A 16,117-nucleotide genomic window follows, 5' to 3' on the forward strand; every position below is an offset into this window, starting at 1 on the left:
GGAAAAATGAAACCAGTGCAGAAGTGCCTTAAACCTGCATTCTATGTGAAGGCCACCAGATGGCGATGGCTGTGGTAGCAAAAACACATCTGGTCCAATAGACATCTACAGGAAAACGGCTTTCTGTTTTGACCTCTGTAAACACTTTTTTGCTGAGTTTGTGGACTCAGTCACTCGTTGCGGAAAATAAAAAATAAAAAATTACATTTGCGATGTAAATCTTTTATCTCATACTATGTGTCAAAATGGAGGTGTGGTCTGAAACTGGCTAACAAGCTGTCAATCACAAGTTATTAGCTAATAAGTATAAGGTTTCACAGCCAGACCTGCCCTTCCTCATCACGTTTTCTTTTTTTGCAGCCAAGAGGGCGAAAACACTCGTTTTGGGACTTCACAGACTGATGGGTGACATCATGGTGGAAACTGTAAATAAAAGATGCACACCTACTGCTTGGTCATTTTAGCTGTGGCCATGTTGGTGTTTAGAAACCTGATTGGCGAAGAGTGACTCTGACTGCAAACCCAATAACACTGCAAAACCGTAGTTACCGAACACAAATTGCTTAACCATCTAGTTTACTATAAATGGGACCGTACTTTATAAAATAAAAGTCACGATACATCAAAGAAGAACTAGTGACAGAGACCATAACCTGACGAGTTTACTGTGGTCATAAAACAAGTGAGAAGTTGGGTCATTTTGCCACAGACTTCTATGCTATTGGAAAACAAAGGCTATGCCGGTTTTTATTGACAATTCTTTGTCTGTTACTACGAAAGACTTTAAATGCAAACATAGCAAATTTACAAACTGGTGCAACCCACACGAGCTCTTGGCGAATTCTTTACAACTTAGCATTTAAGCTAATTTTGTAGTTTTGCCAAACGCTTTAAGAAAAAATCTGCTACATGGGGGAAATGACGTGCAGTGAGGTTGTAGTGACGGGACCGCGTACGCTGTGAGGATGCTGTCTCAGCTACCTTTACTCTCAAAACATCATGAAGTAACAATGAAAAACTCCTCTTGAGTGCTCATTAAGTCAGATGTTGCTTTATCTTGTAACATGAAGACTTTTATTGCAAATAATATTGATTTGATAAAAGGGACTTGTTAATACCATTATTGAAAATAATCAACATCCATTACATTTCATATGGAATACTAGCATGGTTTTAACTGCTTAACAAGCAACCAACATAACTCCAGACTGTCACCAATGTGCCACAATAATCATCATGACTCTGAACAGCAGTTGTTTTTAGTTTATCAGCAAAGTCGATCGAAAGAAATCACAAACAAACATAGCCTGGCAATCTGTAAGAGGTATGTCTTTTTAGACCAGGTTTATGAACCAAACGTTTGGAAAAAACTGCTTCCAGTCATAAAAAGTATGAATATCTGTAAAATGCCCACCTCAAAAACACAGGTTAACTTTGACATGCAGCACAACCATACTCTCTGCACATCGTCAAACACGCAAGTGTGTGAAACTATGACTACACACTGGCTCTAAAGATCAAAAGGTATCATATTTTCTCCAAATATACACACATTGACTCTGTTCTATAATACTGTTATATTGGTTCACACCCTCTCTCTTTCAAAAAGTAGGTAATTTGATTGCAAACATTGTTCTTTTAATGTACTTAAATCAACAACAGTTATGGCATCTAAATGAACCAGACAACATTATAAACTATGCCATACTGTGCCTCATTCAAATAAATGTCACATATTCAGTTTTACATGTTTCAAATGTATTTTTTTACACTGTTTTTATAAAGGAAGAGAATAAATATACGTCTGACCCATTTTCATTATACCTTAACATTTAAACAAGATCATATGGTGCAGTATTTTTATAATTTGTAAAACAAGCTGATAACAACTTTAGTACAAACAATAAAAGAAAGAAACGGAAAAGGAAACAACAGAAAAGCTCAGCAGACCTCAAAACAAATCACCACAAAACGTTCAAATAATAATGTTTGTGCTTTAAGTCTTTTAACTGCGATGGCTATTTTTCTATAGATTTGCAGTTGCAAGTTTGCTGTCTTAAAATACTCTGAACTTGAATTCTGTTAGTCCCTCCACTGTTCGGTCCAAACCCGAACGCGTTATTTGGACCGGAAATACTGCATTTGTACAACTGACTTATTTGAAAATACCTGCAGGAGCCATCGGTTGGATTTGACTGGATATAATGCCTAATTTAACAGATAAGTCAGCTAATTGTTCATGAACATTCAGTCATCAATAATACGTCAAAATGACAAATAAGTTGTGTCATATTGAGATTTTCTCCAAGCGTCCTTTCAAAAAGAGGGTAATTTAATGTCTATGGTACTATTAAGGCATCACAGTACAGTTTCTCTGTTTCAACCATGAATTAAGGATACGTGAGGATGAATATGCCACGCTGACAGCCTTGTCTAAAAGCAAACACTGATTTTAAGCCTTGAAAAGTTACAGTTTCTGCTGTTAGGCTGAATTTAAATGACCTCCGATGCACACTGATCATCTCTTTGTTAACCTTGATCATCTTGGAGAGGGCTGGTAGCACCTTAGGCCATGTTTGTTTGGTAATGAGCATCTTCTCTTCATCATGAATAACATGAAAAAAAGTTAAAGTTGCAAAAGGTGCAATTATTGTAGGTTTTTTGTAGATTATGCACTTAGCCAAATATGGCTTTGACTCTTTATTTGAAGGGGAAAAAAAGAAAGTGGGGCATATTTCTGCATGTAATTCTCTGCACTGGAAAGGAGAGTAATAAAATGCAGTGCAGCAGAACGGTGCTTTCCCAGACTCCATTATCCAAGTTTCATACCCAAAGTTGGGGGCGAAAAAACCGATCCTACAGTACGGAGCTGTGGGTTTTCAGCCAAAGATGATCAGTAGGTACGCAGCGAATTCAGAGACAAAGCGCTCTGCCCTGATACCTACTGGAGGTGGAGCGCAAACTAAAAAGAAACTCAACTTGGGCCTCGCCTTTTTCCTAACTGCAACAATTTGTCATATTCTTCACATACACTGACTCGCTGAAGAAAAAAAAGCAAGACAAAACAGAAGGAAAAAAACAGAGAATATACTTTTTTATTTCTATTTTCAAGAAAAATGTAAACATGGGGGCGGCGATGTTCCTCCTTTCATAGCGTACAAAGTCATGGTTTGTGTTAATGCTCTTGGTCGAATGAGAAAAGCTGGTCCCACTTTAAAACAAAAGCCTACGCTATATTAAAATATAAAGATACAATACAGTATATTTTGCTACTTTTGACGGCTGCCTGATTGAAGCGGTTAGGCAGGCATAGTAACTGAAGGACCCATTTCAGGATACGGCAAACACACCTTGAACACTGTTCATCCATCTATTGAGTAATCGTGAGTAATACAGGTCCTGAAAACGCCCTGCCTTTTTTTTTTTTAATTATTATTTTGTTGTTGGTTTTTTGTTGTTTTTTAACTGTTTTTTTTTTTTCAGAGCGCACTCCATGATCAAAAATTGTATTGTTAGGAATCTAAATGTCTTTCCTTTGTTCAACAGCCGGTAATACATTCAATACAACATTGGTATGGTAATTCTTTGTACTGAGAGACTTTGCGGAATTGCTTCTTTTTTAGTCGTGTACAAAAATGGGTGAAGATGTCAATTTTGCGCCATCGCCTCGCAGGGACAAGATGCATGAAAGGAACTCATTTGAAAGGTTCGAGGGGTGGGCTGTTGATTGGTGTGGGGGTTGGGGATGAGTACTGATTCACAAGCTGGTCAATCAATCAGAAAAGGAAAAAAAATAATAAAGAGGAAATAATAATAATAATAATAAAAAACATCATGGTATTTACATTACAGAAATTTCACCAAATAAGAAAATAAGATTAAAAAAAAAGGAAAAAAAAAAACATTTCCCCACACAAAAAGTAACGCTGATTATTTTCCCACCACAGCTCAACAAACTGTACCAGATTGGATTCCAGCCATCAGCAATGTCAAAAAGGATTCATAAATGCTCTCGACAGTCATTGTGTCTGGGCTGGCCTCTGCTAGTACACGCTGATGAAGGAGGAGAGAGCCATGACCAGGTACCGGCAGGCCAGCGAGATGTGCGCACTTCCTGTGCTCCCATAGGGTGCAGTGTTGGGCGCTGTGGGCAGGAAACAAGAGAAGCTCTGATTAGTTGTGATTGCACTTTCACTCGCTGCACTGACCATTTTCAAACCCCGCGGTCAACTTGGCGTGGCGCGTCCAAATGACACAGCAAAAATGGCAATTACTGTACCGCTGCCACTGATTCCAGTTGGCTTGTGAGACAGAGTTAAGCTCTGATACTAGTAAAAAGGCTGCATTATAATCTCATGAACAACTAAATGTAGTAAAGCTATCAGAAGAGATTATTACCGCACATGAACTCACAAGACTTTTAGTAGTTTTCCTTTTTTACAATAGATAAAGGAAAACAGGACAAGCTGTAAAAGATAAAGACATTAGAAACACTAATAAACATATGCATACATAAGTAGTTTTACATACGCATTTGCACACCAATGCATTCATACAAACATATACCAATAGACATGCATACATACTACATTAAATAAATGAGTGGATACAAATCTGAGTATAGTTACATAATGAATTATATGAGATGAAGGAATTAAAGTGGAAGGAATCTGTTGGGAGGGTCTTAAGAAAAAATTCTAAATTAATTAATAAAAAACATTAATGGGAAAAACAGCCCACAGATGAAAGAGGTGGTATCGTCCAAGTCAAAAAGATATTAGTCTCAGTAAAATGGTTGGTGACATCCAAGACTTTCCTTAGACCAGCTCTCAGTTTCCTCCAGACCTGGGGAGGGAGCCCCTGGGAGGGGGCCTGTTGATGGTCAGAGATTAGTGTTCTGTAAGGAAGTCAGTAAGTGATGTGGTCAACTACATGTTGCACACCTCTGAGACTATCCTGTCAGGCATCTCAAGATATCACAGCACACTTTGTGGGGCTGAAGGCCAGTTTGATGATGTGTCTTATCTTGTTGGTAATTTAACTGATCAGCAACACAACCAGAAATCAAGCCCCAAATGGCTGAAAGTTAACTCAGATCAAAAAACATAAAACAAAGTCGACTTCTTTGTAGAGCAAATTTAAAAACAGCAAATGAAGAAAAATAATCATCAAAATCAATCAATCAATGACAAGAGTGAGTAAAATGTTAACGCCATATTATGTAACTGAGTTGAATGTTAAGTTTTTCCTGACACATTTATAGATCACTGATCGTGTGACCATCCAAAACTGTCCTGACACATTTACTACTGTTATAGTACAACAGTATGAGCCAGTAAGTTTTTCACCCACTGGTGTGAACTTTACCAGTTCTTTGTACCGCACTGGCTTCATAAGGTATTAAATGTAACATCCAGAAGTGACATCATTACTGCTGAACTCAGAGGAGGTTCTCAGAGGGAGATCACTGCAACATTTATAGAAGATGAGACCTTCGACAACAGTGAGCTGAAAACGCCACCATGGTCGCATTTTTTCTGTTTTATATTCTTCTATTTTGTAATCTAGTTTTTTTCCTGTGCTGCAACACCTGTCATTTAGAAGCAGACTGCAGCGGGCATAAATGGTTATGCAGCGAGCGGTGACGAATGCGTCGCCCATAATTGCGGCTTAAAGCAGTAATAGTCAACCGAGACAGGTGTTGGTGTGTTATGCTGTCTGATCAGATCACTTCTCCGAAATGAACGAGGGCGTGTACGACCTGATCGACAGCTGTTTTATTTTCCTCTTAGTGTTATTGAACACTCGGGTGGCTGGACACACCCAGAGGGTTTTGTGACATCATCTACAGCTCCCTGACTCCCTGCAGACATTCTGACCTGTCATCACAGGAAAAGTGCAGGTGGAATAATGACATTAGTGATGTTTTAATACAGTCACATTAACTAGAAAACAATTTTTCCGCATTTGGCAACTGATTGCAAGTAGTTATGTTGACCTGCTGGTCTCCCAGATGTTAAACGGCCAACACCTTCACATTCTAGGTGAGGGTGTTGCAATCACCTTTCCATTGTAAGGTGATTGTGTGGGTCGCAACCCGTCTCTTTTCAACAGGTCACATGACTTGAGCGTACCCATTGCCTATCTCACTTTGCAGTTGAATCCCCTGCAGCAACAATGTCAACACTTGTGGAGAAATGTCTGAATTTGTGCTTCGGACCTGTGGCTGGACTCTGAATGTAAGTAGTTGAGAATTTATGTGTATGTAGAATGCAACAGACTTGACTGCATTCAACTGCAGACTGCATCTTGTGTATGTATATATAAAATTTGGCTTTTTTATTAAAGCAGACAGATATTTCAGGTGTGCCAGCTCTAAATGTGTATGCGCTAAAGGTGCGGCCAGATTACAGTTTTCTCTTTCCAAATGTAATATTTCCTCCAATAAACTGGCACGAAACTCCACTGGGACCTTATGGTTTTAACAGCATTTAATACTTGAAAACAGTGGTGCACCAGCACATACTGCACTCTGTCTACCACTACAGCTAAAACATTTAGTAAATCCAACTTTAACCGGACATACAGTTCAATCAGGAGTAGCAGCACCAGAGTCCAGAAAAAAGAGAAAAAAAACCTTTCTTCCATCTCATCTATTTTTAGTTGAGTGTCAAAACACTTATTCCCCCTTTTCCCTCTTTCAAATTAGTGGCCCAAAAAAGTCATCAGTGGAGAACAGTTGAGGGCTGAACAAGGTCTTTTGTAACATTGCTATTGAAGGAGGCTTTGTTTTGGCTTGTTTGTGTTTCTCTGAACAGCAGACAGCCACAGTAATATGAACAGGTCTCTCCGGAGAGCTGCGTCAGGCGGGCAAAGAGGAAGAGGGCAGCCTTTCATTTGGAAAAGGGCTACTCTGCCTCCTCATCACAGGCACACTCTTAGGTTTTGGCTCAATAAAGCACACCTCACAGGTTACAAAACAAACACTCCATCTGCACACACACACACACACACACACACACACACACACACACACACACACACACACACACACACACACACACACACACACACACACACATGTATATATATAAACCTGCATGTACAGGTCACATGCATGCTTGCACAAAGAAGTGGGCAAAGCAGCACAAACAGGCTCTGCTGCACCAGGGGAAATCATGTGGTGCACAGCCCATATCAGCAGGGTGCCTCTTTACACAGCCATGTAATTAGTTCACAATGTAACTCCTCTGATGTGGACCTCACAAACACACAGCCCAAAGTGAATGACGACAAAACCGAACGCGCAGACATACCACGCAGAAACACAGATTCCGTCGCCAACATATCGAGCCGTTTTCGTGGCGTTTCAAAGGTCAGAGATGCATGATCTGCAAGAATCTCAGCCCCGGGTAGTGAGGGCCATGCATTTATTCAATAAGAACCTGCAATGGTTGCCATTAGAGTGTTACATGAACGCTAGTGTGTTAAAATAAATACAATGATGCAGAGATTGATCTTTTTTTTCTTGCCGACATAATAGCTTGTTATTGACAATTTTCACAGGAGTTGTGATGGAGAGAAAGGGAAAAAGCCACCCCGTTATCACCTGATATTTTCAGGTATTATTTGTCAGCGCTGAAGTTGTTTACCTATTAGAGTGAAAACTATAAGCTTGTCTGACAGATGGAAAGGGGAACAAAAAGGGGAAAAAAAACAGTGAACAGAGGTGCACAATTACACCGATCCGCCACAACATTCAAACCGCCCGGTGAATATGGTAAAGGTACACCCCGGGCTGCCAAAACAGCTTGGACCTGTCAGCGAATGGACATGGGACCCAGGGGGTTGTCCTGTGGTGTCTGGCGGCAGTGGGATATTGGCACCAGATCCTTTGGGTCCTGTGCAGGTTTGGGCCTTCGCAGATCAGATTCAACCCACAGATGTCTGATCGGGCCGGGATGTGGGGAGCTGGCCTGGAGCCTTTTGCTGTTCTCCTCGAGCCATTACTAAATAGCTTGTGATCTTTTTCTGGGGAAGCGGTGCATATCCAGGCCAGGATTCCATCGTCTTCTTTTGTCTTTACGAATGCAGATAAAATAAGATAGTTGATGACTTCAGCAAATACCTTCTCTCCTTTCTTTTCATACGTGCTCTTTACTTAGCGCAGTCAAAGCTTGCCTAGATGTGATTGGTTAATAGATATGCAGAATCTATTTATAGAGATGAGCCGGGGGAGGCCGGTGTCGTTGAAGTCTGCAGAAAACGTTTAGGTCGGTGGTACGTGTCGAAGTAACATCCCCATAATTGCAAAGACCTGAGGTTCACTAGAAGGACCTTCTACTGTAACAAGACAATCAGTGTTTTTCCACCTTTGCTGTAAGTAGTTTTAATGTGTCTGATGTGCGATGATATACGGTTTATGTCTGTGGTTGGCCGGCGTGAGCCGCAGACCCTCCCTCTTCTTTCTCCTTCTCGCCTTTCTTTCTTTGTCTCCCCTTTCCACCTCTTTCTCTGTCTTTGTATCCGTCCTCTCTCTCTTTCTCCCTCACCTCCTATCCAAAGTACAGGATAATGACACAGTTTTCCTGGGCTGCGAGAGCGAGCTGAGAAATGGTAACCATAGCAACAGCTCCTGTCCTGCTCAGCCGGCCCACTGCTGCCTGCGCCTCAGCGCGCAGCATTGTGCTAGCCATGCTAGCGAAATCATTCTGGGTGTTGTTTGTGTTGCGTGTGTGTGTTTATGTGTGTGCGTATAGTGGTAGCGGCGGTGGGAGGGGGAATAGGCAGATGTCACTATTTGCCTTCTTCAGTCTCTCATCTCATCAGAGTCAGTGTAGTTTACGGCTCAGTAAATACTGCAGTAATCACATTAATATCTTGTGCACAAGTGCTTTTCGTGCAGCAGTTCAAAGAGCTCACGAAGTAATTAGTGGATCTCTGCAATGACTAATGTTTACTGGGCTGAGAGCATAACAATAAACCTCTCAGTACTTCAGGAAGGGAAGTGTTAAGTGAGGTTGAGGTATAGTCAGAGTTACCGGTCCCTGCCTCCTCTCTGTGCTTGATTTTGGGCTTGTTTAATATCTCCCCATGTCACCGCGAAAAGCCTCCATTGTTTTGACTGTGTGGGTTGTAACTTGCCATTTTAATTAAGTCCCCAACCAGGACCCGCCTGCAATACTATTACTCTGCTTATTACCATGAAGGGAATGGAAGGAGAAAGATAGAGACAGACAGTGCAGAAGAAAGAGCGATGTGGGGAGAAGCAGGGTGAACTAAAGGAGGAGAAAGCGGGGAGAGAAAAAAAGGACAGTGATTGAAAGGGGGGTGAAAGTGAGGCTGAAACGGCAGCAGCGGATGCAGGAGGGCGGGGGGGCTGACTGAGCTCTACCTCTTTGGGGTTTGAATTTAATTGCCATGTACATCAGCAGCAAGCTACAATGAAGTACCAGAATACCAGACAATATATCATAGAGAAACCAATAGTGTCAAGGATGCGCAAACGCAGGGAAGACAAGCAGCGCTCCAAAGGGAAGAGGAGCAGAGGAGATAAGTGGAGATGAAAGCGATATGCTTCAATTACTGTTTTGCAACAGAATTGAAATGAAAAACTAAAGCCTCTCCAGCTGTAGCAAGAGTCATATGAAAATAACAATCCCTGCTACTCTCCCCTGATTCTGGACTCGAGCCATTAGCTGTAAATAGTGAGCTGGAGTATGAAGCACTCTCTCTCACTCTCTCGTCCTTCCCTACCCCTTATCTCTCCCAAATCTCCATCGACAGCAGTTTTGTCACCCACATATCATATGCACAACAAATGCTAAGGCCTTGAACTTCAGTCTCTGTTGACACAGATAATGAATCATACTGAAATCTGCAACTGTGGCACTCAATGCAGGCTTTGTATCGAGTATTATCTCGAGTGCTGCGCTGCACTGTAATTTGCTGGAATGCCATTGTTTATTAAGTAATAGGGTGCTTTTCATTATGCTAACCTATTCTTCCCCGCGTCCTATCTTCTCCTATGACCCTGAATTCATTCCCCCTCTGCCATCACGAGGACCTTTCAATCGTTTAAATGTACCTCGAGGAGCTCGGAGGCTTCTGGAGGAGCTCGGAGAAACACAGGTGCGTCCTTTCTCACATAGCATAATGAAAAACATCCATAGTGTGAGGTAAATGGGCGGCTTTGCAGACACAGGTGAAGATCTATTCGGGAACGTGGGCTATCTTTGCTGTTGGTCCCTTTATAGTTCATATCAACGCTTTAATCAGTCACCTGTGCAATCTATGGAGCCTTTGAATGAACTGAAATCCCATCATCCTACAACACAGGCACAAATGCAGAAACAAAAAGTTTAACCCGACCCTACTACTTTTCAGCTCTTTAACCAACACACACTGGTACTTTAGGCTTCCTTTCCTTGAGCTTTATACTGTATACATTCAATAAAGCACATGAAGGAAGACAAATCGAACAAACGTGCATGTTTTTGTATTGGATGAAGTCTCCAATCTATTCATTTGTCTTTTATTGGATTCACAGAGTTGGTTGTATCCTCCAAACAGCCTGTCACTAGCGGCACATGGACGGCAGCCAGCCAGGCAACATCCCAATCCCCCTGTGGACGTGGCTTCAGAGATGGGCTCCTCTGAGCAGAGGGTGTGGGAGGGGTTCAGTGTCCTTGACCATCAATCAGTGGCCTCTGGTCCTTCCCCCACAGCTCCCCCGAGAGACACCAGATGAGACACTCCTGAGCCAGAACTGATCCTGTACACGCCATGCTGTAAATCAGGCTAAATCCCTCTACACGCCAGGTTCACAGCAGCCACCAAGGGTGTTTTTAACACAGTACTGCAAACACTAAAAAGTAGGGTTTTTTTCCTAGGCATCATGTTTGGTAAAGACTTTAAATGTAAAATAATGCAACCCTTGTGACATGTGACGAGGGGATGCCGCACCTTCAAAGAACGCGTCGCGCCTCGCCGTCTCCTGAGAGCTTACACACACCGAGAGCGTACAGAAGGCGATCAAGACATTTTCCATGCCTTACCTCACTTCAATCCGCTGACGGTGAAATACGCTCCTCTACTTCACCATTCATCTTGTACCCTCCTGCCTGTAGCGGGCTGCCATATCGAGTCTGTGCACAATTGACTCACCGACCCATCAGTTCACTCATCCATTCCTTTCTCTATTCCTTCTGTTCTTGTACAAGCAAAATGTTCATCATGAACAGATACGATGTTCAAAACTCATCACCTCTGTCTCCCGCTATGATCATCACACACTGCCGCTCCACAGAGCCCTCATTCATACAGACCTTCGAGCTCATTAGCCCCACCAATCATTTGCATTAGTGCTAGTAATGAAAAGCCTCCATTAATAAGATGGCCTTCAGAGATCATTTACCCTCCTCCGCCTCCCAGTGCTGCCGTTTCCTCACCCCTCTCCCCCTTCCTTCTCCACATCGTGGTACCTGCCAGTTATCACCACCCAGCAGAATGCTTTTTGGGGCTGGCTCTAATAGCTCCTCTCAGCATCAGTATCTGACTGGAAAACGAATGAGCAGGAGACGGGTCACCTGATAGCCCACTGAGTGAGCCGGGGGCTCTCGATTGCAGGCGGGCTTTGGCCTTCAGCTTGACTTAATCAACACCTCTGTGGGGTATCTGGACACTTAAGAGAGCCCTCAGCGCAGTGTGAGCTGGAGGAAGGAATCCCAACAGAGAAGACATTTCCGGTGCTCTCCGCAGAGATACTGTTGCTTGTCTTCACTGATCGACCGCTCCCTCGTACAGTCTCCTCTTTCATCCTCCTTCTTATAGCGCATTTACATTCATTTTATCTGCACTGAGTCAGGTATTTGAGAGAATCCACGATTCTGAGTGACCTCAACGTATGTTTATTACACCTATCAATTCAAGGACATGCTTTATGCAGGAAATCAATGAGCTTGCAAATTGTGTACTTTATATGCAAGCCTGATGGATAAATCTCCATTTTAAAATGTTTTATGAATTTTTCCCTTTTTTCCATCCCTCCTCTGAATCTAGAGGGTAAATTCAGAGCAGCATGTTCTGGGAATAAACAAGAAAACGCAGTACAGTGTGGATTGATAGTTTAAGCAAGCGCTTTTAATCACAGCGTTTTCTAAAGCATAATTACTTCATGACTTTGGCTGCTCCCGCTAAATCTGTTTAATGTTAGAGGCTTAATAAAATGCACAGGGACACAAACAAATGGCGTCAGCATGTAGTGGGTTCATGCAGCTCCTTTCTCCTCCTCTCGTCTTCTCATTGTCTCCGTAATAATCTCCTATTCACATGTGGGTCTCTCGCTCCCGCTCTCTCTAATAATTCCCCGTGCCCCCTTTTCTCCCTCACATTTTAATGCTTATCAGGATTTTATTTCTGTGCAAGTCCTGGCTGCAGGGCCAAGGATTTCGCTGAGTCAGGCGCTGCTCAGCTCCAGCATCCCTGCGATGACAGCGACAATCTGGCCAGTTATGAAGAATGTCTTACGACAAACGGCCTGTACTTGCATCACCGTTAGCTCCTCCATCGATAACATCTGATCTGCAACTGGGAGGCAACTCTTTCTTCCTGCCTGTTCTGTTCCACTCATCTCCTTCACCTGTAGCCTCCTAAAATAGCAATTCCCTGCTGTTATGTATGTGGAATTATGATAAGACAGCTCCCTTTTATCAATTTTCATTATGGTGCTGATAAAATGGCAGGGCTGGATGTAGAGGGTTAAGTGCATTTTCCTCTTGATGGATCTAAGATAACTTTATCACTGCAGACTGCCTGGTTATCAGAGTTCACCTGGGGCTACTTGAACCGTACTGGAATTCGCTCCCGCTGAGCATCTCGGCGCGGGCACACAAGCTGCAGCAAGAATTTGCTCAGATGGTCATACTATATACAGAGCGATCCATAATTTTGTTCATATTTACCTACCCTGAGCTGTTAATTGATTTCTTTCAAATCAATTCGGTGGTTTACAGAAATTGTTGGACCAAAAAGGGCCAAATCAATCGCCAAGTGATTAGCATGTGCAGTGGATTATTCCTAGCTGAGGCGCTGTGCGAGGATGAGGATGAGTGGACGGCACACGCAATTCAATGAAGGCACAAGCAATATGTTTTTGTTAATTATTTCTAACTCAAAGTCTGCTTTAGATAATGTACGCCCACAGGCTGTGTGAGTGTCACACATGAAATATTCCTTTATTACGCCAAGACAGAACCCGAGGCAGTGAATGCACTCCGGTGTCTACTCCCCACCTTGCTGCTGACTGCCTGCGGGAGGTTCAGATAAAAGCTATAGTGTCCTGAAGTGAGCACCATTGATTCAGAGGCATATTTTATACAGCAGTTTGAGACAGTACAGGCAGTGCTGATACAACACCAGGCAGCCGGGTCTCTCTGCATGTGCCTTCCTTTCCTTTCATACACAGGAATGTGTTCAGCGGTTCACAGTTCAAGGTCTCAGAAACAGATATAAAGTTCTCTTGCCACAAAGTCCTCGTGGACAATGAAACAAACAAAACAAAACAGAGCCGCCGTGCTACTTATGTGACCCCCGTGACACATGTAGCTTTAGGAGATTGCAGTCTGGAATGAGAATGAATCCCTTTTACACTGAAACCAGAAAACTAATTGCAGGGTTGTTAATTAATTCTTAATAGCCTCCGTCTGTCGTCCTGGAGATGGGCTGCACTGGAAAGGCTCAAAACTAATTCACTAATGTCAGCTGCAGTTAATTTGGGGGACTGTATTTAAGGCAGAATTAAGAGTGAATTTGACGTGTGTCTCTTCTTATGACACGGAGAAGGCGGTGTGCGGGGAGGAATTGGAAGAGTTGCTTCTGTGTGTTACACTGATCGTCCGAGGGTAATAATGAAAATGTCACATGTTAAAGCAGAGATAGACGGTGTTTTTTGTACATGCTACAACTGTGCTTGACACACATGAAAGGAGCTTTAAAGTTATTAATATTATGAGAATTAAAGCTAATGTAGTAAAACACATGGTGAGTAGCTTGTTGTCAAATGGTTGTAGTGGAATTTATTTGAACTATTTAAGCACTATTAAAGTACTAATTAGTATTAGATTAGTAACTCGAAGAATATACTGTAATAACTTCATGCTCATGCATTTTAATGTAGCTTTCATATAATCCCCAGAGACACCTGAAAACAATCAACCTCAGTCATGCACTGCTTTCGTTTTGGGGATTTACTGGTTTAATCTGTACCAGTGCAATGTGCAGATGTCAGATATGTGCACTGAGATAAAAGGCAAAATCTTTTGTCCTGAAATTGAGAGATATTTAGTAGCATTAAATTAATGATCTCAGTGCGGCTGTCCCATATCATATGGTCCTACTGGTATAGGTTTTTTACGTCATATAAAAGTATCGAATCAAGATGATATAGCAATGCCAGGCAGTGGACACAACAACAATTCAAGCCCAGGCATGTCTGACAGTGAGAGCTGTGTGTCCCCCTCTGATCACCATTTATTAAAACATGCGCTAAACTGTTGAGTTACAAGGTTTAGTTACTTTGTTAGTTACTGTCAAAGCATTAAGCAGTTAGCTTTACACTTTAACTGAAAATTACCAGGGAAAGCCGACACAGGCGCGTTTGTCTTGCGCTGTGCTACTGGATCTAATGCTGTGTCACTACTCTAATGCTGCTGCTAGATTCACCCTTTGATTTAGGCAGTCTGTCATCAGTGGGTCATTGGGAAAGAAGGATGGAAAATGTCCTCCATGTTGTTAGCGCTAATAAACAAATGCTGGTGCCTGCAAGCTGCAATCACCGATAATATGCTGTTCAGTACTTGTTTTTCTATATCACTGATCGAGCTGCAGTTGGAATTGTTCAGAGAAGAAACATTTACGAGAAGAAAAGTTGAGGTGGTGTGAGGCGGTGGGGAAAAAGGCAGCCAAATAAAAACAATGACTTGTGTTTAAAAGTTGCATCAAATTCTCTGTCAGCGCATTTAAACAGAGTGCAGGCTGAGCTGTTGCTTTGTGTTTACTGACAATAGCTGTGCAGCAGTCCTGGATGTTTAGGTTGTATGAATAAAAGGCAGACAATATCTCCTCACACTGCAACGTGTCAGAGCCCCAAAAAAGCCCTCAACTCTTATCTGCTCCTTCATATCCTCCCCCTCTACTCCAAATCCACTTTAGCCTTTCCTCTGTAGGCTTATCCGCTCTGCCACGCTGACGCTATCGATGTGCAACTTTCATGCCTGCATAAATACCATAACCGATGATTGTGACACATGCTCCTTGCTTTTGATGTGAGACTACACTTGGTGAATGTGGCTCTCAAGTCTGTAAGTACTACTCTCCCTGCCTTTGTTTTCCACATGAGGTTAAACATTATTGACTGGAATCACTGAGGGGAATGAGTCTGCGTTTACCGACAAATTGGACTGGTGGATTGACCCCCGGTTCAACTCGGCTTGGTTTCAGGAGCTGAAAATATCAATACATTTGGTAAAATGCACACAAATCTCTCTGTCGGCAGAAGCAAAGCAGATGGATTCACATTTACATACAGTATTCATCAACAAGTTGACTCACTGGTCTCATGACACGGGATGTCAGTATGGGAAATGTCACTACAATTATACTGCATTCATACTATTAAAGGCAATTATAGCCCAGCATAAAGGGTAAACCAGCAGCAGCATATAAAAGAAGCTAATATCGTCTGTCTAGAAAAAAACTGATCAAAGTTCCACCAAAATGCTTTTCAAAATGCTTTTTTATTGGTTAATCAGACCCAGCATCCAATTACTAAGTCCCTCCATCACCGTTAATTTGTGCCTGTATAATGTGTGTGGAAAAGAGCAGACGATTGAATGTGCACTTTTCCATCAAGGCTACATGCAGCGTTAAAGCACTATTTCCAAGAACAGGAGCAATCTAACCCAAGAAAAACACAGCACATTGAAAATATATCTATCTTTGACAGACACGTGATGACAAAACAATCATCCACACTTGTTAAAAAAGCAATTCCAACAAGCAGTCCTTACGTGATTACTGACGACTCCTGACTTAGTCTTGTCCAACACCATTCAACTAC

At 42.2% G+C, this 16,117-nt stretch overlaps 1 protein-coding gene across 2 annotated transcripts in view; it reads right to left on the reverse strand.

Annotated features, from left to right (window-relative positions):
- Nucleotides 1–1,040: 1,040 nt before the first annotated feature.
- negr1 (neuronal growth regulator 1) overlaps nt 1,041–16,117 on the reverse strand; it is a 168,528-nt gene continuing 153,451 nt past the window's right edge. For both annotated transcript variants that reach the window (XM_026142484.1, XM_026142485.1), the window contains one exon: nt 1,041–4,144. In XM_026142484.1, coding sequence (XP_025998269.1) covers nt 4,044–4,144 — 101 coding nt within the window. In that variant the 3' untranslated portion in view covers nt 1,041–4,043. The remainder of the gene's footprint in view (nt 4,145–16,117) is intronic.

Source organism: Astatotilapia calliptera, chromosome 15 (assembly GCF_900246225.1).
Source record: "Astatotilapia calliptera chromosome 15, fAstCal1.2, whole genome shotgun sequence".
NCBI classification, from domain to species: domain Eukaryota; kingdom Metazoa; phylum Chordata; class Actinopteri; order Cichliformes; family Cichlidae; genus Astatotilapia; species Astatotilapia calliptera.